The following is a 26,766-nucleotide window of genomic DNA, read 5'->3' as shown; positions in this document are numbered from 1 at the left end:
ACTAACACACGCAGTCTGATTAATAGCGAGTACCCCTGCTGAATAGCGAGAACGGATGCAAAAGTCAAAGGGAGCTCTTCGCGTAATAGATGAGGGAAGAAAAAGCACGAGCCGAGCGTGGCGAGCGTTGGCGATGCTGCTGGATGGAGGCGCATCTTCGTCACAATGCTTTTAATTTAATAGAAGACCTTGATAAAAGTTTGATAACCTGAAGGCGGACGTCCTAGTCAACGCTCTTCACACACTTGCAGCGCACTTGCAACTGACTTCGAAGGGCCCCTTTGCTGACACAGTTTCCCCCCTGACGCCGCAAACATGATTAGTGGCGTAAAGATCACTGCCGTGAAGAAGATTGCTTTTATTTTAAATATCTTTCTACGTATTCAGTACCGTGGGATCCACACAATCACACGCGCTGCTCGTTCCGCAATGCAATTGCTCTGCTCACAAAGAGCGGCATTCGCAGCATGCCACGACGGGATCACGCGCGCGGCCGCTACTCGCGGCGCTGACTGTCCTAGCGCCGCAGCGCCACCATACCAGCTGTCGAGGCCTGCGACATCGGGAGTACAGCAGGAAATTTTCGGCAATAGCAATCACCTAAATGTATCGCGAACGGACGGAAGGCTTGGTACTGACATCACTGAGTGCTGTTAGTCACTGTAATTGCTCAACCATTAGTCAAGTGTCCCGAAAAATTTACAGAGCACTTAGAGCTACTTCGTTACAACCTAAGCGAAAAATGCCAGGGCCGCCCACAGAACCGTGGCGCGTCTGCCCGTCACCTGTGAAAGGCAGCCATGCTAGCTGATTTTCGCTCGAACCGTAAGTACTTTTAGAGCGCAGCCCGCGCCCGTTCCGTGCGTTGAGCGGCGTCGTCGTAACTAGCAGAGCGAACGAGGACGAAAGAGAGCAAACGCGGAGAGCAGCGGAGGATGAAAGACGGCGATAGCGAGGAGGAGGGAACGACGGTGGAGGGACAACAGGTTCCGCGGCGGCCACCCGCGGCACCACAGTAGTGCGCGCCGTCGTGCGGTAGCCGATGACGCATTCACTAAGGTATGCGGTGAGGCGGTCCGCCGATACCATATATGGAAATAAAGCGCTGCATGAACGGAGGCCTGTCTGCGGCGGCTGTTGTGGAACACGCTGCCTTCAGCGGTTTCCCGGTTAGCGAGGCAGTCGCACTACGCTCCGTCTGCGGCGTTTGATGTGAAACAAGGAGGTTAAAATGAAATTGGGCTGCACAAATTTGTTCGCGCCAGTCACACTACTCACGGCGTTCGCTTAGTGTAAACCGTGTACCCATATGCATATTCACATTCACGGCGAGAAGTTACGGAGTCGCCCTCTATCGGGCGCACCTCGATTGCGTGCTAGATAGGATACCGCCGGCGCGCTCCCCATAGGTTTTGCTGTCGGCGCTCTACAAAAACACCTCGCGGAAGCCCTCCAGGGCATTTCTGTAAGTACTTTCGAAAGGAACTGTGTTCTTTACTGTCAAAATAATCATTTTCGACGAACTGAATGCACAAGATAATCTACAGTCGCCGTCTCTTTGCAGAAATGCGAGCACCCGCTTCACGCGATCACCGCGTTTGAGACCCCTGAACCGGCTTCTTGCGTGAAAGGTAGTCACTCGCTGAGTGCAAAATATGTGAAATATCTCGTTAGAGTAGACTGCCTGTATAGCCAAACGGAGCATAACAGAAAGAAGCCTCAAGCCAGCGATCGCACGAGTTCGCGACGACTGACGGTGCCTCTGCATGTATGAGCGTCTGCAGTATGCTCGTATACTGATGGTTTCGCTTTTGCTACGACCGCGTTTTGGCACCGCGCTGTGAACTTTAGGCCGCAAAATATGAGAATTTGTGAGTACACAAACAACTACTGTTGCGCGGACGCTATCAGACCAGTTCAAAAACAATTTCGTTACAACTGCGGCTTCGGTGCGCGTGGCAACTCTGTGATGCTGCCGTCCCGACGATTCAGTGTTGTTTTCTTTTTTTTTTTCGATCTAAATTCGTGTACGTTTCAATGTCATTTGACAAGCTGTCTCGCACTGCGTATTGATCGGCCTTTTCAACAGGCAAATGCCGCTGCTTCTATTTCTTTATTCAGTGCATTCTTTTCGTTTGATGCTCACACAAAACGTGAGCTAATGCGAAGGCATTTTTTTTTTAATGCTCCTTAATTATCGTTCCATTTGCATTCCAGTGAACTTGCCGCTCTCTGTCATCAACAAATTCATAAACCAAATCTTCACTACTTCGAGATTGCTGGTGGAAGGAGAGTAGTCTACGAGACCGAGCATGTAGTAGCATGCAACGCCAAAGAAAAGAAAGAAAATACAGTAACGTTCGCCGGACTTGTTCTGCAAACGTCGGCTCTGAACTAGGATCCACGTGAACTTGAAATAGCGGTGAATAAAATAGAAGTTATTGCAGCAACCAGCAGCCGCAAGACAGGATAGCAAATATTTGACGAGTACCCCAGCAATTTTGGCAGCACTGTCGTGTCTAACGCCAACAGGGTGGCATCTTTCCCACGTAAATAAATGAGGCTCCAAGCAAATACATGGGGTTGGAGAGGAGAGGCGCAACGTCAGTTTGAGAGTGGCACAAATAAATTTGGGCTTTTTAGCACGTAGTGTTTGCGTCAGAGGAACGCAAGCTTGACTGAAAAAATGTTCTTGCCAATATAAATGCAGCACGCAGCCGCAGCATTTGACTCTCTCGCTATGTACGTCCACCAGCAAACGTCGCGTAGCTTATGAAGGCGAAAGCTAGATGCCGCTTCAAACGGGAAGATTGACCATCGCGGCGTCAAGACGACTGACGCAAAAAATAATCGTCGCGTGATATGACGTCATCATGACGTCACAGATCTCCTAAATTTGTAACTTCATTATGACATCACCATGACGTGACATAACGTGATGTCACATGATGACGTATTCACACGACATGGTCCCTTTGCATTGCCTCCGTGATCGGTGGGCCGATCACGGAGGCAATGCAAAACGTCGAAAGCCCTAGATGCCTCATCAAACGGGAAGATTGCCCGTCGGCGTCCCGCGTCGGCGGCGTCAACACGAGTGATGCAAAAAATAATCGTCACGTGATGGCGTTATCATATGACGTCATCATGACGTCACAGATCGCCCAAATATGTAGCGTAATTATGACGTCACATAACGTGACGTCCCATGATGACGTATTCAACATCATGGTCGCTTTGCATTGCCTCCGTAATCGGTCACGGAGGCCGTGCAAAACCGCGTTAGGTGCAGAACGCTTTTGGAGGGTGCGCGGGAGGATCAATACATCGACTGACAAGAAAAAGAAGATGGCTTTCGCCTTCCAGTCATCTTTGAGAAGTGCATAAGGGACCCTGTGAGTTTTTTCATTCAACGTATCTAAACAATGACTTGCGCATCTGCAGCCGATTTTGTGGACGCTGAGCACGGGGCCGACTATCAAGAGGTCGCACGGGAGGGTTCTGAGATCGTATCGCACGTGGTAAAACGTAGCGCCTTTTCCATCCTGTGACAGATAAGCATCATTTGCCGGCGGGAAGCGCGCGAAAGCCATCGTCTCAGTGCGCGCTGCCTGCTACTCACCGAACATCGCAGGCCAGACGCAGTAGCGAAAGTCTTCGTCGCGGAAGTGCTTGCTGCACAAAAGACTCGTAGCCGATGGCTACTTGGCGGTTCTTAGCTTTACAACCCATGCTTCACGCAGCCCCTTCTTATAATATGGAGCCCCCCCCCCCCCCTGACTTTAAGCCCTGCACGCGACTATTCAAACTACACAAAGACGCCGATACTCCTCGACTTGGCTACAATTAAGGGCGGCGTAACCGATCCTTACTGACTGCGCTTCACATGACATCTATTCCCACAATAAGTGGGATCAAATTGGCTTGTACCTACTCGCGGAACGCGGATGTAAAACACATACTGTATACGAAAGCTGCGCAATAAAGCTTGGTGAAAAATAAAGCGCTTCTGTAGTATGGGCGTGCGGGAGATAGGGCTGAAACGAGCGCGAGTGTAATGCGTGGACCATGCGTATTTCTCGGTGCTGACAGTGAAATATCGACAACTACCGCGAACTTAGCATAACATGTACAGTAAGGTAGTGAGCAGTAACCGCAACTTACGAACTTGGACCTCCTTAGGTGCACCACCGCTAAAAAAATAAATGCGGTGCCATAGTAAATATTTGCTAAAGGTTTCCACCACGATTCCCCTCCTTTACTTTCATTTTACTAAAGCGCGGAAGAAATTCCGGCTCCCTAGCAAGTCCATGAGATCGCGCGCAATGGCGGAACCTAGGTTAATTTTGACACAATGCGCACACAGCGCTAAAATGGCGGCAGAGCGGACGGACGACTCGTCAGGCTTAACCCGATGCACGTGTCCCGCGCACCTGTACAGCGATCTGCTATGAGCGAAAACCGGGGCCGTTTAAACAAAGTAGTACCAACTCGCCCAACAATCTATTCTTCTAAGGCAGTACACAGGCGTCCACTGTTAAAGGGAACATCGGAGCGTGTGGCTAAGGTACGTGTGGCGGCAGCTCGGCACCACCGCCGGCCAGTGGCTGCAACGAGTTTCGCGCAGGCGCAGTGCGCGCTGTGAGTCGTGCTCTTTCGTCGTCTTACGGTCCCTAGAATAGTCGTCTGCTGCCGTCTGCTTCCGCGCTGCGAATCGTCGCGAAGCGAACCGCTGACGCGACGAAAGAGCACTGGGCACGGTGCTCACTGCGTCTGCGCGAATCTCGTTGCAGCCGGCGGCCGGCGGTGGCGCCGAGCTGCCGCCACACGCTCCGATGTTCCCTTTAACAGCGGACGCCTGTGTACATACCTGCTACCGCATGGCGCGATCCTCTAGTTGCGCGAAGCACGTCGCCTGCTCACGCCGTCAGTGCCGGGGCGCTTGCTGCACTGTCATCGCGCGTTTGCTGTTAAACAGGTCTCGTCCCGCTCCTCTCCTGCCCGTGCACGGACCCCACGGAAGTGTCCAGCGTCCTTTTTGGTCAACGCGGCGAGGGCAAACTGCTTTCGCTTCTGCAACCAACGCGCACGTGCAGTGCGGTCTCACGCAAGGAAGGAGTCGGCAGCCAATGACGGCGCTATTCATTTAGATCGTCGTTGTTTAAAACCCCTGCTCTATGTAGTCCCGGTTGGGGATTCGTCGCAACTGCGTTTTAACCGCAGCAGGCTTAAAACGGGCGCGTATTTAGCAATGTAGGCGAACCGCCCTTCTCAGCGAGGCCCCCGAAGACCAGGAGTGGGCCGTCCAGCGGGCCAGGGCCGTCGCTGAGGACCTCGAAAGATGTTCCTCGAATGGCGGATCCCTGGCAGCCTAGCCCCGGGCACAATATCAACCGTTGGGCAAATAAAGTTTATTCAACTCAACTCAACTCACTTTAAAAATAAGAATGCACAACATTCTTCGTGAGTTGTTAATTTTTCGCATATTCGGATTGGTCGGCCATGGTTGATTATTTGGGAAAATCTGATGGTGCATATTTCGAATCGTGTTTCGAGCAGGGAGAATATTCGATTCCTAATCGAAACTTCGAATATTCGCACATTCAATACAGTGGCGTAGGCAGACATTTTTTTTTCGGGGGTGCACGCCCTAGATCCGACATGGGGTGCGGGCAGGTAAGTGTGGTCGAGTGTCATTTTGTGCTCTGATCCCACGGTAGAAAAAAATTTCGGGGAGTGGGGGGCGTAGCCCAGTATGCCACCCCTGGCTACGCCACTGAATGTTCCATACAAATTGTGAGAGAAAGTGAAACAATCGTAAATGTAAGGAGACAGTGGATGCTTTATTGCGCTCATAAAAACAGGACATAATAAAGTGACAGCGGGAGCCTAATTCTTCACCCCTAATCAAGATGACATCAGCATCAATCGAATGAAGGTCATGATTCCCACACTTGCTTAGAGTGCACATGACTATTTCGCCCTCCCCCGTTTCAGAAATTAAGCACATGTGATAGCCAAACTACCTCCCAGACTACTCCTACAGTACACATCTACGAGAGGCACTGCCTACGTGCAAAGGTGCTACATAGCAATATGTTCTATTCCAAAGAGAGCCTGAAGTTGGTGTCAAACCATCTACTAAATCAATGCAATGGTGTCGCATGTATAAGCATACCCCTTCAGTTTCACTTCATAAAAGGAGATATCATTCCTCTCCGATTCACCACAACATCGCTTCTGTGCTTGTTGGCTTTTAGTTTTTGTTTATCTTGCAAAAGTAGTCTAGTATACATGCTGCCTGAAATAAGCACCCGGTTGTTGGACAGCACCATGGTCTGTGTCCCTTTTTTTTTTAGTCCAGTCTTTCAGTGCCTTTTCTGCTCCTAATGCACCTATTCAAGTATGCTATAACAGCTCATAATAAAAATGTGCCTGATGCACATCTTACAAGCTTGCTACAATATTCAACAGACATGAACTAGTTTGCAGGAGACAGCTTACAGTACCAAAGTGCAGCCCATCAGTAGAAAGTAATTTACATGGTGCACAAAGAACAAAAGGACAAGGAAGGAGGCAAGAGTCAATTTGTACTTTAATACACTGACATTGTATGGGCACCGTGCTCTGAGAGCACCCATGTATAACGTGCACTTTACAATGTGCAAAAAATAGGATCACAGCAGCATTGTGTGTCCTGAATATGACAATATAACATGCACACCAAAGAGACATGACAGAGTGCAGACTGAGCATCGTCAACTACATCAAACGTACTGAAAACAAAATACTTGTCCAGCTGAATCAAAACTGTAGCAACACAGGCAAATAAACACTGCTTTCTCTCTCTTGAACTTCATCCTTTAAGTTAACATTTGACAGAGGAATGCAGTAATAACAGAATTTCATGCAGCTTTAACAGCAACAGTGGCAAACTCAATACCGATAGAGATCACACGTACACCTGCCTTCTAACAAACATATAAAATATCTATAGAGCAAGAAATAATAATATATTGTTATAGCCATATTATAATTCAGTGACACTATCACACAGTGCCAAACACATTGAGCTAGCATGAACATGCTAAGATAATCAACCAAGCAGAATGGTCTATATAAGATTTCTTTCGTGATCATCACTATGTCAAGGTTCATAAGTGCAGCAGTCTTGAACATGTTTCCCCATAATTGCTTCTTCACTGAGTCCTCTGAGCCCCCCCAAAATTTTTTCACCTGCACCTATGAATTAAACAAGCTCCCTAATCCCACTCATACCTAATTTCTCAGGATTGCACCAAGCAATACACATTCCAAGATTCAGCAACAAAAACGTGAGAGGTGCATTGTCCTGTACATTTTTTTTTTGCATAATTATGACACGCAAGCCAAAGGCTTGACAAATATTGCCAGAGTCAAAGCGCCCCCCAAAATCTACTATAGTATATTTAAAGCTGTCGCAGGGGAACACAACCTCGTACAGTTTGTGGTAGCATCCAGTTGTAATTAAAGCCACGCATACAATGCAAATACATGCACTACACTGAACAAACTGGTTCTACAATCGAACCCTCAGTACTATGCCATATTTTCCCGACTATAGTCAGCAAACCACACACCTAAAAGTTGGAATTTCACAGGGTGCAGTACTGTCAGAGATCAGAAATGCGCTTGAAGAGAAGGCAAACTAGATGCACTAGCGCTTCTGGGGGCTAAATTACTAAGCAAAAACAACTTAACGATGGCAACTGCTGTGCATAAGCAATAATTCACTGACAAATGTGCAATGAATATATGTTTAACTTTTTATTTGTACGAAAGGAGTTGTCAAGCTGCCAAAAAGAAAGTCTTTCATGACCTATTTCAACCAAGTGCAGTTCAGCACGTGCAAGAGCTAAAAATTCTGAAGACGAAAATGCTGAACAGCTGTTCATCAAGCCTGACATGCTTTGTTCAGGCAGCTCTGAGGATATTAATTAGGCAGATTTTAGAATTGACTCCGACATGCACATTAATAAAATATCTAACTTTTCTGATCTGTAAAATAAAATTTTTAGCTTCTGAACTACTTAATGGTTGCAAACGAGCTGAAAAGCCAATTTCCAAAGTTCGCCCCTTCAACCTATACAGAGGATGCAGACTATGGTCCGGAAAATACATTACAAAGATCCAATAAAGTATTGCATGTAACTATTGGCCAATTCCATTGAGAGAACAGGAGTAGAGGCGTGGTGCAGTCAGGAGTAGGGGGGCAGAGAATTGAGAGCAGGGCCACACGATCTCACATTGGAATGCGGCACTCATTCGGAGAGCAGGTGAAAGGGTGACCAGTGAGGAGGAATATAACCCGTGATCAAAACATTCGAAGCCCCGGCATTCTCTGCGGGACAGCAGCAAAATACGCCTACAATCTGTCCAGTCGCAAGTGCGCCATTATCCTCATTTGCAATTATGTACATTTGTGTAATGACTTATCTAGCAAACATATGGCTGCGGACACTCCGTAGTCATCATCGTTGCTACTCATACAAATAGTGGAAATATGGCCAATATCAGGGGTGTCAAACTTTGCATGTTTCCTGTCATTGCCACCGCGCTCGCCGGCTGAAGCACAATGAAAACAAATAAGGAGAATGTGACGTTTCAAAGTCGCGTGACTCTCTTTGTACTTCGCCTACTCCGCTTTTCAGGCGAAAGCACTTCAAACTGCTTCTGACTGCTCTTGGCGCAGCAAAAGCGCTCTCGCTCTACCCTTGGATGACAGAGCTCCTACTCCTGTTCGACCACTGAAACACGCCGGCTGTGAAGAGCACACTTTTCAGTGCTTTTGAGTGCTCCTGTTCTCCCAATGGAGTTCACCATATGTAAATCTAAAACTTGGGTGCTCCTGCTTTATTTTCATGAATGCTCTACTGCTATAACAAAACTGCTTAGCCAAGATCCAAGACAGTATCACTTACAGGGGAGTGAACATCTGCTGACTCGGAAACTCAAGATATGCATTCTGACAGCGCAAGTGTCGAGCACTCGGCAGGAGCAGCTCAAGTTGCACAGTCTAAACAAAAGTGCGCATTTCAGCCAATGGCTTGACTTTTCTGGCAGCAGCCAATATGCAGATTTGGCTGATCACACCAACTGCATGGTTGCACATTAAAGATGGTGCAAAATGCATTTACATATTAACACTGTAAGCAGCTGAGCGGCCATTAAAATCGAAAGAGGTGTGTTGGAGGCATCATATGGGCTGCTTATTTTTCATATAGACTTGTTTTCACTTTTTCTCTTCTATTAATGCACGTAAGCTAATAATTAATGTCAGATATAAAGAAGGTATTGTAATGTAGTGTACGAGCAAGTTGCAAGGCTCCACTGTACTTGCAACAAAGTCATCTAAGCAGCTCCCCCAACCAGAACAAAATGATATTTGCCTGCTGCATGAAACAAGCCGTTCAAATCACTCAGGACTAAAGCACTGTTTTACACTCGCAACGATGACAACCACACATTGAAAGGACCGGGACAAATTTTTTTTTGCAAAGCCCCAATTTAAATCTTCCCTTGGATAAGAAGACACATAAGATTATGCTACATGTCGAGACCCAACTCCATACTGACAGCAAATGCTAAGATTGCTGTGACCCCATTGTCTGGTTCAGCTGGGACAGTATCTGAACCACCACATCCTTGAGCGTTTGGGGCTTGCAGTACTCTTCGAGCCAGCTGAACACACATGCAGACAGTTCAGCAAAACTGGAAACTGATATTGACGAGTTGAATGTCTGGAACAAGGAGTCTCCAATCGCCTGGAACTGAATAAAGCAAAACAAAATTAATCTTAATGAAGAATCTTGAAAGCTTCAAAGTGAACAGAAATAAGAAAGGAAGGCTTTTTAAATTGGCATCACATTTGAGCCATGGAACTGCAAATAGGTATTTGTATTGAAGCAGTGTAATAACTCATTTTAAATGTGCACACAACATATGTGTGAAATATTTGGCATACTTGAACAAAACTGCAGATTCACAACCCAATACCCAAAGAAGCTGTTAATAAACTAGCATCCTTATGTGCAGAACTGGAAGCTCATATTTTATGTTATTTTAATCCTTAGGTGTCTTGCAAAAGGAAAATCAATAGTGTGCCCCTGCCTACCACATGATCTCTAGGAAGCACTGCAGTAAAGCCAAGCATGCTATGCATGAAGTACTTTTCCAACTTTTAAAGACGATAGTCTTTCTTGGAGAACTTAAACGCAGAAATTTTGGTCGGTCTGTCACCCGTTTCAGCCACCCGGCAAAAGTTGAACCACTTGCCCAAGGGCCAGCCATCTTGAACTGGTTTGTAGGTTCATACTTTTGTACATTGTCGATAAAAAAGCAAACATTACGCATAACTGAGGCGCAACATCACTACGTAAGTATTAGGTAGTGTGCTCCTTTACCAGAAAATACATTAGATACGTAATTCTAAAGACCCTAGTTTCTTAAGCTGTGCTTAAATGGCGGCTGCGCTGAAAACACGGCTGCATTGAATATGCAAGACGGCGAAGAACGCCCTCTGCCACCGAAGAAGGAAACCCTCTGTACAAGCTCATGTTTCCCGACGTATGCCAGACGGCGCTGATATCTCATGCAGCGCTGGTCTATCGTCTTTCGGCGGGATTTGCAGCGTAGCATGCAGATACGCGGCCAATTTTTTGTATGGTCTCCAAGATACTCTTGGTTGAGCACTTCCCAGATGCTGAAATCATTGTAGAATGTTGTCTAGGGCTCTGCCAACTATTTCAAAAGAAAGCTTTTGCAAAAGAAGCAAATTCTTTCTGTTCTTTGTACTGTTGTTGCTCACTGTGCTTCAGTGTTGACTGGACAGATTGTCGATGCGTGTGCACATAAATAGAACCATGTAAAAACTGATTTTACCAATTCTTCAGTCAACGACATTGTTGCTGCTTTTGTGCCTGGCCATGCTGATGATGTTGAGCAATCATGATGACATGAACGGCATCAAAATCAATTATTTAGATCCAACTCAGACAGGAGGCACAGGTGCCATGTGGCTCTTATGAGGGCATTCACCGAGGAAAAGGGCTCCATTAAGAGTCTGGCCCAACTCCTCATGGAAGTTGAGGATGTGCTTGCTGCAAGGCTGCACGGCAGCAACTAAAGGTGACCTTCTCATGGCTTTCTCTTCTCTTTTGCTGATTGAAGTAATGGCAAATTTACGGCTATGCATGAACATCAACTAGCTCAACTCTCCTTATTAGTAGGGGTGTGCGAATATTCGAAATTTCGAATACTTTTCGAATAGTGTTTGCTATTCGATTCGATTCACATTGGAATTTTACTATTCGAACTTCCCAAAGACAAACACAGTCAACGTCCGATTGAAAATGACCCCTTCAGATTTTCAATATGCTTCACCTAATTACACAATCGTACTGCGGCAAAGCTGCCTTTCAAGTTCCGTTACGGTCGAACTTGGCCAAGACACGGTCAACGTTCCATTAGAAGTGGGCCCTAAGTTTTCAATATGCTTCACCTCATCACAACCCCGTATTACGGCAAAGCTGCCTTTCAAGCTCCGTTACGGTCGCAAATGTATTAACTAAAAAAAATGCTGGTTCCAACATGGAGATGAAAGATGTGGCAGAGTTGGGGGCTTTATTAATGCTGTTTTGGACCTGAAATTTGGGCAGAAAGTCCGAAAAATCGGACGCCGAAGCTTTTCAGCATCCAAAATTTCAGATGTTCTTATATATCGACGTTTACAAGGCAGATTTGGAACTCCGGACTTGAAGGAAGCACACCCTTGTCCACCACATTAGTTGGGCTTCCACAGAAGTTGAAAGAAGAGGAGAAGCTGATGAAATGACATCTTTGCCTATCACGTGTAAAGTGTTGTCGGCAACACTTTGGTTGCACTAGATCATGTACATAAATACAATTCGGCCTCTACATTGCCTCATTCTTGATAAGACAACTATGAAACACCACCCCACCAGCACTTCATCAACCTAGCGAAAAGAAACACTTCATGTTGCTAAACTTTTTTTCTGCAATTTCGCTTCGAAGTATTCGAGAAATATTTTAGAAATATTCGAGAAATATTCGAGAAATATTCGAAAAATATTCAATACGATTACTCGCACTTCAATATTCGAATTCGCTTCGCACCCGAAATTTTGCTATTCGCACAACTCTACTAGGGGTGTGCGAATATTCGACATTTCGAATATTTTTCTAATAGTGTTTGCTATTCGATTCTATTCGCACTGGAATTTCACTATTCGAACTTTCCAAAAACAAATACAGACAACGTACGATTAACTGTAGAAACAGCGCTAAAAGACGGGACGAACGAGGAAAGGACACAAACAACAGCGCCGTTGTTTGTGTCCTTTCCTCATTCGTCCCGTCTTTTAGCGCTGTTTCTACAGTTAATCATGAACCAACCAGCCCAAATGCGTACCTTATTGCAACGTACGATTGAAAGTGACCCCTTCAGATTTTCAATATGCTTCATCTCATTACACTCTCGTATTGCGGCAAAGCTGCCTTTAAAGCTCCGTTACGGGTGAACTTTGCCAAGACACAGTCAACAACAGGGCTTGTTGCTGAGCTAGTTGGTTCATAACTTGAGGACAAACTGCAATGACGCAAAGAAGACGGGGACGTGTTCGTGTCTTCGCTTCGTCCCCGTCTTCTTTGCGTCATTGCAGTTTTTACACAGTCAACGTCCGATTGGAAGTGGTCCCTAGATTTTCAATATGCTTCACCTCATCACACCCCGGTATTGCGGCAAAGCTGCCTTTCAAGCTCTGCTACGGTCGCAAATGTACGAACTTAAGAAAACACTGGTTCCAACATGGAGAAGAAAGATGTAGCAGAGGTGGCGCCTCAATTAATGTTGTTTTGGACCTGAAATTTGGGCAGGAAGTCCGAAAAATTGGAAGCCGAAGCTTTTTAGCATCCAAAATTTCAGATGTTCTTGTATATCGACGTCTACGAGGCAGATTTTTAACTCCGGACTCGAAGGGAGCGCGCCCTTGTCCGCCACATCTGTTGGGCTTCCACAGAAGTTGAGGGAGGAGGAAAGGCTGAGGAAATGACATCTTTGCCTATCACGTGTAAAGTGTTGTCGGCAACACTTTGGTTGCACCAAATCATGTACATAAATAGAATTCGGCCTCTACATTGTCTCATTCTTGATAACACAACTATGAAACACCACCCCGCCAGTGCTTCATCAACCTAGCGAAAAGAAACACTTTCATCTTGCTATCTCATAAGAATATGCTTAGGAATCCTTTCTAACTTCTTTTTCTGCAATTTCGCTTCGAAGCATTCGAAAAATATTCTAGAAATTTTCAAGAAATATTAGAAAAATATTCAATTCGATTCGCACTCACACTTCAATATTCGAATTCGCTTCGTACCCAAAATTTTGCTATTCGCACAGCTCTAGAAATAACAAAATTAAACGAATGAGAAAGATATCAAGATGAACAGCTCGTGGCAAATCATGGCCGGACTGCGTTTGTGATCACTACGAGAAACGTGTAGGGGCGTTAGTACATATATATATCCTTCAGTTTTTCAAAATTTTCTCGCTTGTTAAAGCTCAGTGTACAGTAATAATGGCACGAATGTGATCGTAATAGGATAATTTGCCATTGCAGTTCTACTTCCTGTATCTCTTTGGTGCTACTGTGCCCGAGGCCCACCACTGGAGACACGGGCGCTGCAGTCGACATGCTACATCACTATTACGTGATGTCACCTTGCTTCACGAAACCTTGCTCTAAAGACGGGAAGCCAGCGGCCCGAGCGCATTTTTTCTTTGAGTTTCCTCCTTCAATCAGCCTTGTTTCACAACCAAGTCAGGTGCACTGGCATCTAGAAATACCAAGAGCTTGGAAAGCGTGAGCAATGTTTTCACTGATGCTGTGTGACACAATCAGTGCACCACGCATGCAAAAAGAGCAGGGTGTAATTTCACATTTGCGGTTTTACTTCAAGGATAACGAACATCCTGACGCATGGCTGATAAAGCTAGCTTAGAAGGGGCAATGAGCCGAAGTCCCGCGCACGTGTTTGCAGCAAGCACTTCCGAGAAGGCAACTTTGCAGACTAGGAGCGCAAATGTCAATTTGGTGAGCGACAGTGAGTTCACACGTGACACCTCCCTCTTCACGTGATGACGCCCACACCACGAAGTCTTCTCATTTTCTCAAAAATTACTTCGGGGACGTCATTCCTCATAGTCAACCCCATCCTATGCACTGTTGGGACTCCGGGTCCTGCGGGTCTCATCATTGGTAGCTGGCCCCCGTCATCGGACCCTTCGTCCCGCCAAGTCAGAGAGAAGACACGCTCGTACGAACGACAGAAATTTATTTACATGGTAGAAATGATCAAGTGATCAAGAGACAAGTGACAAGTGACGAGAGGCAAGGGACCAGTGGCAAGTGACGAGTACAGAATGTCTTCGGCCTTTTATAGCGCTGCGTCGTCAACCCTGGGCGCACTGTCCGCTTCTTCAGCCAATACAGTGGTCTCGGCACCTCGCCCACGAGGGAGAGAAAGACACCACACATGGAGAGGGCACAAACTAACACGATGCCCAAATATGGTCACGAAACCTAAAACAATGCCCAAATATGGTCACGAATCACAGCCCCAAGGCCTTGCACACGGTGGATTCCAGAATTCTCCTGGCGAGGGGAAAGAGCCTGAATGGGGAGATGGGGGAGGAGTTGACTACTCGGTCCTCTCCGCGCAAGACCGGTCCGTTGACCTTTGCTCTCGCTTGGCTGTGAGGTCGTCACAGGTGCATGCTACCCCTGGAATGCGTCGACGATCTCCTTGTCGGGTTCGCAGACGTTGAAAGAATTCCAATGCTGGGGACGGTCGTAACAGTCGATCTCCTTGTCGGGTTCGCAAATGTTGAAAGAATTCCAATGCTGGGGACGGCCGTAACAGTCTCTCGCGCAGTGGGGGTGAACATCTCGATGGGCTGAGATTTGCAGCCACAGTCTGGAGAGATCAGCGCCGCCATCCGGTTTGGTGAAGATTTTCTTTGATGACCACCTGCTTCATTGTGGGCTCAACAGACATCACATACGCACATGAAAACACAACTACTCAGCCGGTGAGCGCCGAACAATTCCGCCAAACTTCACCAGGCAATTTTCCCCCTTTACTTTGCTTTCACTCGGCACTCCAGTCCTGCCGCCCTCCGTCTAGGAACACCTCGCATGGTTGTCCCGGCAAAGCTGTGCCTGTCGAAGGCACGCTCCGTCGTGGAGATGCGCATTGTTCTCCACCACTTCCCCCTTTTCGCCACTTGCACCTGACTGTACGCCACGAAGGACGTTTTCTCGAACAGACCGATGACCTGTCCTTTTCCTTTTTGCGCCGCGGCGGTCGCTTGCACCAGACTGTAGGCCTCAACGGACGTTTTCTGAAACTGCCCGATCGCCTGCCCTTCTGTCTTTCGCGCTGCGGTGCGCCACCTGTCTCAAACCTTCGCGGCGCCGCACAAGTCCGCTTCTTTCTTTTGCGGCGACGTTTGCGAGCAACTTTTCCCCGATTACGGTGGACTTCACTCTGGGTTGCGACATCGACATTTTCACCGCTCAAGGGTGCTTGTGCGCCACTTTTTCTCTTGCCTAAGTCATTGGACTTCTCCACTCCGTTGCACTGTCAGGCCAATTGATTTGTGATCTCATTTGCAAAAACTACAGCTGGGCCCTTCTCGACCCTATGGCTCTTTACCCTCTCACACTCTGGGGCATTTCCTCCGCTATCAATAGGAACCTGTTTAGAGAGGCCCTTTTCGATAGTACTGTCGTCTTTCAGGAGCGCCGAATCATCGCTAATTCTAGGACTAGCTTTATCCTCTTCTCCCTCGACTTCCGGAAGGCCATTCACGTGTTGGGGTGCGAGCGAAGTCTCCAGCTCCTCAATGACCCTATTAGGGCGGCTAGAACTAGCCTCGGTCCCATACGGAATGCCTTTCGGAATCCTTTCAGTCTCCCTACCAGCCGCGGTCTCGTCTTCTATTTGCTCTGCCTTCGCACAATCGGAGAAACGCATACATTTATCAGGCGCGATTTCACTATGCGCGACCTGTCTCTCGTTTTTCTCCACAGAAGGCTCCGTGCACATGTCGCACTCGTAGAGACGCGTACATTTCCCTGGTGGTGTCTCACAAGGAGCGGCTTTCTCTGTGGTTCTGAAGTGCACTCGCCACTTCGCACCTTTCGTGCGCAACCTCTGCGGTCGTCTGACCACTCGCCCGCATTGCACTACGTTTAAGAATCCTTTCGACCACGTTGGCTAAACGCTTACGAATCCTTTCCATCGCCTCGTCTGATGCTCGCATTTTAGCCTCCTCTCTTTCGGCCTCTGCCTTTCTTTCGGCTTATGCGGCTTCCCTCTCCTGAATGCCCATGACACTGTCACACTCGTAGACATGCGTACATTTCCCTGGTGGTATCTCACAAGGAGTAGCTTTCTCTGTGGTTTTAAAGTGCACCACACTCGCCACTTCTTCGCACCTTTCGTGCACAACCTCTGCAGGTGTCTGACCTCTCGGCTGTATTGCATTACGTTTACGAATCCTTTCTATCTCTTCGTCTAATGCTCGCATTTCAGCCTCGTGTCTACGTATTTCTTCTGCCCTGATTTCTGCCGCCTTTCTTTCGGCTTCTGCCTCTGCATTTCTTTCGGCTTCTGCCACCTTTCTTTCGGCTTCTGCCGCCTTTCTTTCGGCCTCTGCCTTTCTTTCGGCTTCTGCCGCTTTTCTCTCCTCAATCTCCTCCACGCACTCTGAAAGCTCGTCATCCTCCGCTCCCAACGCGAGAATCACCTCTATCAGTTCTGGCTTTCTTAGGGAGTCTGACACGTCTAGATTCAACTTCCTTGCAAGTAGCAACAACATTGGCTTTCGCAGGGATTTCAAATATATGGCTGCTTCGATTACTGCTTTCTCTGTTATACAAAGATTCCCTCCTTGTAACTAGTTAATCCTTACGACAACGACAGCTAAGCTTTACAAAGCTACCACACAGATTTCTGTCTTGTTGCAAGTTACCCTTTTACCAAGTCTACAACGACCCCACCAGCCTTTACTTATCACAGAGTAAATGCTGGCTACTTCCAGCACCGCTTTCTCTGTTCCACAAAGATTCCCGCTTTGTAACTAATTAACCTTGACGGCAACGACAGCTAAGCTTTACAAAGCTACCACACAGATTTCTGTCTTGTCGCAAGTTACCCGTTAACTTAGTCTACAAATAAAGCTTCAAAAAGCTCTTACACGGAATCTTGTCCCGTCACCGTTAACCTTGACGTCACCGACAGAAAGAGCTTAACCAAGCTATCACACAATTTTCTGCCTGACGCAAGTTACCTGTTAACCCAATGACCAAGACAGACACTCTCTACCAGCTTTTACGTAACACATAGAGTAAATGCCTGGTAAAGTTTAACAGAGAAAGCCGACACTCACCCAGCTTGCAGTCATGCCTCCACTGGAGCGTCGTGCATCTCAGATGTGCCGTTCCGTTGCCTCTCGAAGTTGATGAGCTCGTGTTATCCTTCTGCTTTCGTCCAGTTGTTGGAACTCGGGCTAACTCCGTCCAACCGCTTCCGTCCAGTGGTCGGTACTCGGGGTCAGCTATAAAAGGATGCCCAAATATGGTCACGAATCACAGCCCCAAAGCCTTGCACACGGCGGATTCCAGAATTCTTCCGGCGAGGGGAAAGAGCCTGAATGGGGAGATGGGGGAGGAGTTGACTACTCGGTCCTCTCCGCGCAAGACCGGTCCGTTGACCTTTGCTCTCGCTTGGCTGTGAGGTCGTCACAGGTGCATGCTACCCCTGGAATGCGTTGACGATCTCCTTGTCGGGTTCGCAGACATTGAAAGAATTCCAATGCTGGGGACGGTCGTAACAGCACGCTGATGATGCACACGTGGGGAAGGTACCAATACACAGAGAAAAATGAGGAGGGGTGACGCGATTTGATGGCAGAAAGCAGTCTGAACGAATTTCTGATTTGAAAAAGACGAGAAAGAAACGTCGCACGAAAGCCCATACTTGTTTTTTTTGTTTTTTTCAGTTCGTTATTTCATCCCCACGTCTGCCCATGAAAGCTCGTCGTAAGCTTGGAGACTGACATGTCTGATGAGTTGGTAAAGAGCTGCTCGATCGCGACCCTTAAGCAACAAGACCGTGGGCAGTGCTTTCCCTTTCCGATTTTCACTACAGTTATTACGTGTGGAAGAACCAAGGTGGTTTGGGACAAACCAGACTGAAAACTAACATTTCAAGCGATAAGTAAGGAGGTTTGGGAGGTTCAACCTCTCACCTCCCTCTCATATTATTACATTTTGTATATGTATATGCACACACATACAAAAACTTGCTAGATCACACATAAAGGGAAGTCAGACCCTCAGAAAAAGGTTTTGATCTACGACCCTGGATAGGTACGTTCATGGTTAAAATCATGCTTATGTGGCAACGGGCTTACACCGACCTTTTTATCTTATTGCTTTTTATGGGCTTGGATATGAGCAATAAAAAAAAGGGAGAGAACGAGAGGGATTCCAAAGTCGTAGCGCAGAGACATGCTCATGCAAGGGCTACAGAATATAGCGCAAGCCTTCATCTCCTCGAGAACAATTTCAAGACAGAAGATACGCTGGACCAGACAAAAAAAAAGGCAGTACTGCTTACGCAGACAAAGCGCCGACAAATTCAACGTCGGGAGCCACAGGCTTCCAGAAGATTGTGTTTCGTTTGTTGAAGGAAAGGAGCACCATTTAACTAGTCAAAGGAGTCTCTAGCCTCACGGGTGGTACCAGGGAGAAGAAGACGAGGAAGGGAGTGGGGGTATGCCCCCACTGGTTTCGAACCTGTAGGGGCGACCTTTCGTTCGTGTCCTCAGGAAGTCTCCGAGCGCATGTCAGGTGGAGTCGCCTCGGCACCACCTCCCAAGTGGCACCCGGGACACTTGTACCCCCTGACCCCCCCCCCCCCTCACCCTAGTTACGCCACTGGGGCTGCTAGGGCACCTCCTTGATCTGAAGTGGGGGCCGGGCAGGCAGATGTTTTCAAGTGTCGTTTTGTGCTCTGTATGCCATGGCAAAAAAAAATTTGGGGGGGGCACGGACCCAGTGTGCCATACCCTGCTATGCCACAGCGTTGAAGCGTGCTCTCAGTTGTTCACTGTTCAGCAAACCGGTTCTCATTAAAGGATTAATTAATAATTAATACTGAGGAAGTTGATAACTCAAACAATTGTTTTTCTGGAAACTGACTCTTTGTATCGAAGTTAAGATTGTTTTCCCCTCAGACTGCACTTGCCCATTTACAAGGTTATCTGGATTTTTGGTAAGATGGAAGTTCTTACAACTCGGTATTCCTTGAATAAAAGCGTCATGCAGAAGGAAACAGCGTAATTTAGGTAATGCAAAAGTGGAAAAGTACCAAGTCATTGAAAAATATTCCTGCTTGCTCAAAGGTAATAGCCACCCCATAGATAAAAGCCATGAAAGAGGTAAGCTCCACAAAGTTCACACGTACCACTTGAAACTTCACTTCATCACTGATATGATTGTTGTTTTGACCAGGTTGACTTTGGTGTACTTTGACAATTTGCTCGTAGTTACTGTTGATGGAAAAGAAAAAAAGATTTAGTACAAACCAACTGTCTTTAGTGGCAAGATAACGCTTTTCATAGTGATTGAACATTAGAGAAAAGTCTTACACTTTCATAATTTGCAGAGCAACAACTTCCTTCCTCAGTGCCGAGAGTTCCTCTTCATGCTTTTTTTTCTGTTGTAGCAAAAACGTTATGTAATCTATGGCTGTGGAAGAAAAAGAATTCACATGAGTGCAAAAGCAATTCATGATGGTCTTACGTCTGTACAGAAATGATGCCCAAGTCATAAGCACGGAGGGCACACTAACCAGTGAAGACGGCAAAGCACTGAATAGACAGAAAAGGCAACCACTGAGGCGAACTAAAGGATTAAATTTCAAGGCATTCCAAACACCAAATTGATGAAGAACACAGTTCCCATAAGTACAAAAATGACGTAAACGTTGAATTTCACTAACACCACCAGTGTGAAAGTACGTCATTGGCCACTTTAAAGGGGCACTAATGAGAAAAACGATTTTTCTAAAGTACGTAAATTACTCTTTCACAACACCGAAAGCACCACTCTTACCGCGAGAAGGTGCTTAGTAAGCGAGAAAACGCGCAAAAGGAAAATACAGGTGGCGCCGCCGCCTTGAAGTTCCTGCATCAGCTCGACGTGACGCCATAGATTTTCATGGCGTCTGCTGAGGCCTACATGATTGTTTGCTGCTAATTATTATTTCCATTGCGTTCTAAGCTTAACATAGCAAGTTTCAGAAAATTTCACTGAACGAATGTGGCCAAAGCATGCCAAGAAGACTGAAATTCATGACATCACATTGACATTAACATGCTGAAGTTTCGGCACGAAATCCCAACATAAAGCTGTGTCCTGCACTTCTTCTAATGAATTATTACCGCACGATTTTCAAGTTAATGACAGTATAGTTCTGTAAGAATAATTTATTTGTGTAAACTGATTTAATGTTTCACTTAAGTGTCCCTTTAACATAAATGAACGAAAGAAGGAGAATTTTAAGGGCTTGTTTTTCTTTGTTAGACACAACCTTATTAAAGGGACCGACAACTGATTTTTCTCGACCCAGTTCTTTACGGCGCGACAGGAAGCTTGCCCTTCGTAGCGTTTGTAGCTGCAGTGGTTTATCCTAAAAGCATGTAGTTATTTTATAAGCGATGTTTTTCGATCTGAAAGGCTCCAAACACGCATGAAGGCTTGCTCCAGCAACGCTGAGAATTGATAGCGATGCCACTAGCCCTTGTGAAAGCTGTCGTTGTTCTGCTTTCGCAGGAGTTACTGTAACTATGCTTAACCACCTTTATTTTGAGCTTTTCAACCATTTTTGAAAATAGCAAGCTGTTACAATGAGATGATGTGGCTTTATACACCTTCTCGGTATTTGTACAGCGTTGTGTGCGCCTGCGCCCAAGGTTGCCTGCGCCTGTGTCAAGGCTGCCTACGCCAAGCGAAGGCAGCGCCCTTTGTTGCATACAACTAACGCAGGCCTATATGTACATTTTTATGGAGTGATATCTTTTAATATAAAGAAATGAACAATATTTCAGTACTAACAGAAATGTCATCGAACGCGTACACCAATCAGCGGTCACATGACCGGCTTCATCGGATCATTTATGATTTTGCCGCCAGAGGCGCCACAAGTCATTTTTCGCGACTTTCAATGAAGAAATAAAAATATAAATCCACCTCTCACGAGATAAACAGGGTTGGTTTGAGTCAATGCGACGGGCAATCTTTTCATCAGTGCAGTCATCTCATTTCATGTTCTGGGCAGTTGTCAGTCCCTTTAAGGACCAATAGACAATCAAGCCAAGGAGAGTACAGGGGACATTATTTGTAGAATTATGCTATAAATGTGAAGAAATAAAAGGGGACGAAAAGACAACTTGCCGCCGGCAGGGATCGAACCTGCAATCTTCGAGTAATGCGTCCGATGCTATACCAATTGAGCTAATGCGGTGGTCGTCCTTCCGTATGCTTTATCAGGTATACCCGGTAAAGTGTACGACCGCCGCCATAGCTTGGACGCATTGTTTGAAGGTTGTAGGTTCGGTGCCTGCCAGCGGCAAGTTGTCTTTTCGCCCACATTAATTTCTTCACATTTATAACATAATTACTACAAATAACGTCCCCTATACTTTCCTTAGCTTGATGGCCTGTTGATTCTCATCAAGGCTTTCAAGATAAAAGCACATATGGCAAGCGCAGTTCAAGTGCTGCCAAGTCATTCTGCCACGGCTCATTCTTTACCCCACAACTTTTGGGCCCCCTGAACTAGTTAGGTTATGAAGCTAGTCAAGTAAACAGGGGTAAACTGCTCTGACATTGTAACTACGGGTCAATGAGGCTGTGTGCAACGTGGACACTCACATTTCTGAAGCACTGTTGCTTTGCTCATTTTGAACGAGTTTGTGCTGTCTTGTTGGCATGTGGGCACCAGCATCTGTAGGTCATCATAACCCTTTTTGATGGCGTCCCTGCGTTTCTGCTCAGCTTGTGTGTGGGCTTCCCTTCTGCGTTCCTTGTAGCTAATGGTGGACTTGTGGTCGCTATCCTCATCATCTGCAAATATAGGAAAGCTCACGTGACTCCCTGCCATAAAACAAGCTTGCACTTATCTCGCATCCATGTCAACAACAAGAGTTCTACAGCTAAAAATTTCATCTCGTGAAGCTGTTACGGTGGCTACTAGGGAGATTGTAGTTCCCCAAGCATAGAAGAGAACAATCAGGTGAGGATAAAGAATAACTTACACACACTGAGTGGATTTAGTTGACACTGGGCATAGTAATTGGCCTGGACAGTTCTTGGAGCGACATTTGTCTCATAAAAAACTTAAAAGTGTGCCAACGATAATGAAATCACAGACAGCTTTAAATAATGTTTGTTACCTGATGTTTTTTTTTAAAATCGGGCACCTCTGCGGGATGTTATGGTATGTATGAATTAGGGCATTTAGTTTTACGCAAGTGAACATCCACATAAACATGATGGATAGATGTGGCTCTACCCTTTTGATCGGGCGGTGACTCACGCCACATAGCCATAACTTGCAATGAAGTTGTAACTCTATGAAGAGAAAGACTAAATTTCCCTCCTGCCTTGATTTTAGCAATCCATCAGGTAACCTCTCCTTGGTTATTCCTACCTTCTTCAAGTCTATTTTGCCTTCACTGTCCCTAAAACACCAATGCTTTGAAAAATTCAGCCCCATTGCTTTGTACTGTAAGGTGAAGCCCTTTACAGAAAACTTCAAAAGTGTCAGGTGTTCAGCCGTTCCCTCCTCCTCCCCCCATGCACCACAAAGCGTCTCTATACCTTCGTACTTGGCTCGGTACGTCTTAGTCCACCATACTCCCATCCTGGTTTCAAACAAGAGAGAGCTACCCTGAGAGTTATGATAGATCTTTGGCAATTTTCAGCTTTAAAGTTCTACACATTTTCAGCGCCGATTTCTTAGGCATAGTTATTTTCCATGGGCCCCTCTGTTTTTAGACCTTTTCCTTAACCGACGATTCTTTTTCAATGACATTACCAAACACATCACCACCTAGTGGCTTGGTCTAGAAGTGCCCTAGCCAAGACGATTCATCAGCAACTATCCTGAACTTTCTAAGTAAATGCATCTTATCAAGCTAACAGACACTGGCATTGCCGAACAATCTCAGAAATGGGCAACCTATGCAGCCCTAACCGATGTTTAAGGTGAATTCAGAGGAACCAAAAGTGAATTTCAACAGATACTAGTGATTAAAGGGGTCATGAACCACTTTTCTAAGCAATGATCTAATGACCTCAGTATCGGAGTTTACTGCCTCCCGAATCGACTGCCGCAAAAATTTCTCGAATCCGTCAAGAATGAGCGGAGTTACGGGGGTTTGGCGCACACTCTCAGAGCTTTCTCTCTTTTTTCCTGCCGACGAGCGCACTGGAAGCTATACAGGGAGGGATGGCACCGGGGAAAGAAGTGACGTCAGCGTACGTCATGAAATGTGATTGCTCAACCGCTGTGATTTGCATGCGCGAGTGCGGCTACCGTGTAAAGTTAGCAGACTGAGGAGTGCGGCGCCGGCAAGTGGCGGCACCTCGTGGCAAGAAGTGCATCTGATCCGAACGCCGCTCTCGATTTATGTCGGCTATCGGCCAATGAGGATGCTATGTCTTTTGCAATGCGGAGATGCAGATACGCGACGTCAACTGGCAGACGACCTGCCCACCGACGAGAGTGAGAACCAGCCTCTGTTTGAAAAGAGGGCGCCTGAGAAAACAGCAACTTCGCGCTCTGCTTGTAGCCTTTACGCGGCTCGCATGACTGCAATATTTCGCTGAGCAGTTCATAGCCGTGTCAGCTTTCCTGAGGATGTGTTTTTTCAACAAGCCCAAGGGGTGCTTTATGACTGCTTTAAAGGTGTACTGTCAAAAAATTTCGAAGGAAAGATAACTTATGAAATAGATGTGTGGACACACACACCCACCGTCTACAAAGTATCAAAAGCTAATACAGTTTAGAACATACTTAAAATCAATTTTAAAGTGTGTGCAATGCAGCTGCATGCAAAACGCAGCACCTTGAAACACCGTCAATTTGGTTCGAGTACGAACAACCAACTGCCAGATATGCACAAACTTGTGTTGGCTGCCTTGCTCCTTGCATGCACTCTCTCTCACAGTTGTCAACATCAATGCAGTGCTCCTATGCACATGATGCAGCGTGTGGCACTTGTCCAGTATGTCACTTTCATGTGCTCGCGTGGCAGCTTTGCTTACAAAAAAAAAAAAGCCCCACTGGGTTCCACTTCTCTTGGTGCACTCTAAAAACTCAAATTGCGACAGGGCACTATAAAAATGCTTCCAAATAATCGACCGTTGTTCACTCGAGCAAACAAGGCTTCCAGCCATGATAAGTGATTTAGCTACATATTGCAAGAAAAATTTTTGTGTCCATACTCCTTTCAGTAGTGGCACTGTAACAATCACGAGAATTCATACCGAAGTCCATGGTGCCACCATGTTCCTCAAGATTATTTTTCGGCTTGTTTAACCCACTGTGGTTCGTCGTCAGGCCCTGCCTAACAAAGCAACACAGCGGTCCGTGGTTGGGTACTGCTGGACAAGTTCTTTCAAAGTTGATATCCAAGTGCGTTTTCTCACTACATTATGCTCCATCTGCAATACCCAGCACCTCCACCAAATGTCACGTGGTTTGTTCACGTACAAACACGATGGAATGACGAGGGACGTCAAGAGGCCAAAATCCAAGCAAGCGCAAGCTGGGGTCGTATGGCTACCACTAACGCTGTGGCTTGCTTTGTTGGCTGCTTCATCGTTGTCTCATATTGTTCACTACAAAGTAATTAAATTTCTCTTACTTGAGCTTTGAATATTTTAGTTTTGGACCAGAACAGACAGAAGGTGGGAAAAGGCTTTGTCCATTAAATTCTGCAACACACTCATAACCGAAGATACGCTGAACAATCTGCTTGTCATCAAACAGAGAGTAAGCCACGTCAGAAACATGTTTTGTACAAAGGCTTCGCTTGCAAGTGTATTTGGCAGCAGCACACTGCCCCATCTTTTCGTTTGAATTTATGACAGTGTTCCGTCCACCTACATATCTTGTTGCCTACCAGCGTAGACGCCTGGGCAAGTTGGTTGTAGTAGGGAATTGCAGTTCACAAAATGCAAATTTAACTTAAGAAAATAACCTTTCCTGCATTTTTTCCAAACTCGATTTTGAGCTGCATATGCAAAGGGTACAGCCACACATCATCGAATGATCGCCGAGTTATCGAACCTATAAAGTGGGCTGCCAATGCTCCTGAAAAAAAGATATAAAAACGAATAGCAGGCGTTATCGTTCGACCTGCCTGCTGATCTCCAAGCGCAAAAATTGTTCTGGTTTCCTGGGACAGCACCTGTATTATGAGCCGAAGATGACGTCAGGATATTGTCTATGGATCCTGTAGACGAGGTGCGCGAGAAGGAAAACTTGTCCGGTAACGTTGGACTCGGGAGGCCCGCCTTTGGGTCCCAATCTGCAACGGTAAAAGCCATAGTACTATACATAAGCAAAAGGTGCTTACCCAGGCAGCGATAAGCGTACGAATGCACAACATGCGGCAGAGCAAGGAATCAGCTCACCAGAATCGTGCTTCGAGTCGTTGCTCATGGCTTCAGCCATTTATGGGGTGCATTCCAGATTTTTCTGCAAAAGACGGGCCATCACGTTACGCTGATGGCAATTCCACAATTTGTGCGACAACGCTTGCTACGATGATCGGCACTTTCATTTGCAACAAACAGCGCCAGAAGAGCCGATAGATGTACGCTTAATTAACAGTGCAGCAATGTAACGCAAAACAAAACTCCACTACGCGGACGGTGTGCACGCGAAAAGCTAACAGAGGCGATAAAACGTACGCATCACACGTTATCGCACGAGGTAAAACACCTGTAAACAACCACATAGCTGCGGTGTCGTGCCGGTACTTTATACTTGAGAGCCAACGAATCGAGTGCCAGCGGACGTAACACTTGCCAAGTGAAAGAACGAACGTAGCCGAGCCTTGGCAGATACCGCACGAAGGAAAGGCCTGCTGCACAGCTGCAGGAACCAACAAAAATCGCACTCGAAGCCACTATTACTACGCCATATCTTGGACACGTTTCGTGGTAGACGTAAATTTCCATACCTTTCTAAGGGGGCGTACAAATACGTATACTTTCACATACCTTCAAGTATTAGTGTGGTAGACAGCGCCAATGGTGTCTAAAACATAGCAGTGATGACAAATATTTGGCCTTCGAAACCAACGTTTTAAAACAAAGTTGTTGGCTTTTGTAGTGAACAAAAAGAAAGCCTTTGAGATCAGCAAATACCTGAGGAAAATTGTCAATTATGGTAGCTTTACGTTCGCAAATGCAAGAAATTGCTTTACAGAAGGTAATAAGGTATGTAAATTATGAAAAAAATTAATTTTATTTCAGAATAACGCGTAGACACTATGTGGTACATGTGTGGCCAAACTCATCAGCTTTTCACATATTTCGAATTACGAACATTTTAAGT

General features: G+C 46.3%; 1 protein-coding gene across 3 annotated transcripts; it reads right to left on the bottom strand.

The window, feature by feature from the left end:
• Positions 1-6,573: 6,573 nt before the first annotated feature.
• LOC119393563 (max-like protein X) lies at positions 6,574-26,384 on the bottom strand. Of its 3 annotated transcripts, none has more exons than XM_037660663.2 (7): positions 26,236-26,384; positions 25,839-25,902; positions 25,613-25,732; positions 22,068-22,259; positions 19,781-19,880; positions 19,597-19,681; positions 6,574-9,809 (listed from the first exon to the last, which is right to left on the bottom strand). In XM_037660663.2, exons 2-7 carry the CDS (start codon positions 25,876-25,878, stop codon positions 9,624-9,626), a joined length of 723 nt encoding a protein of 240 aa, XP_037516591.1. In that variant the 5' UTR covers positions 25,879-25,902; positions 26,236-26,384; the 3' UTR covers positions 6,574-9,623. The 3 variants fall into 3 exon arrangements, with proteins under 3 accessions (XP_037516591.1, XP_049272237.1, XP_049272236.1); XM_049416280.1 differs by having other exon boundaries at positions 26,253-26,379; XM_049416279.1 differs by lacking the exon at positions 26,236-26,384 and adding an exon at positions 26,149-26,167.
• Between the last annotated feature and the right edge of the window lie 382 nt (positions 26,385-26,766).

The sequence above is a fragment of the Rhipicephalus sanguineus genome, chromosome 5 (genome assembly GCF_013339695.2).
Source record: "Rhipicephalus sanguineus isolate Rsan-2018 chromosome 5, BIME_Rsan_1.4, whole genome shotgun sequence".
Lineage (NCBI taxonomy): Eukaryota > Metazoa > Arthropoda > Arachnida > Ixodida > Ixodidae > Rhipicephalus > Rhipicephalus sanguineus.
This window is presented reverse-complemented; position numbering and strand designations above follow the sequence as displayed.

Bases quoted from the DNA above. Each gene is read 5' to 3' on its own strand.
- LOC119393563 (XM_037660663.2), bottom strand. From the start codon at position 25,878: ATGGCTGAAGCCATGAGCAACGACTCGAAGCACGATTCTG. The intron at 25,733-25,838 runs GTGAGCTGATTC...TTACCGTTGCAG, and splicing joins CGACTCGAAGCACGATTCTG to ATTGGGACCCAAAGGCGGGC. The intron at 22,260-25,612 runs GTGCTGTCCCAG...CTATATTTGCAG, and splicing joins ATCTTCGGCTCATAATACAG to ATGATGAGGATAGCGACCAC.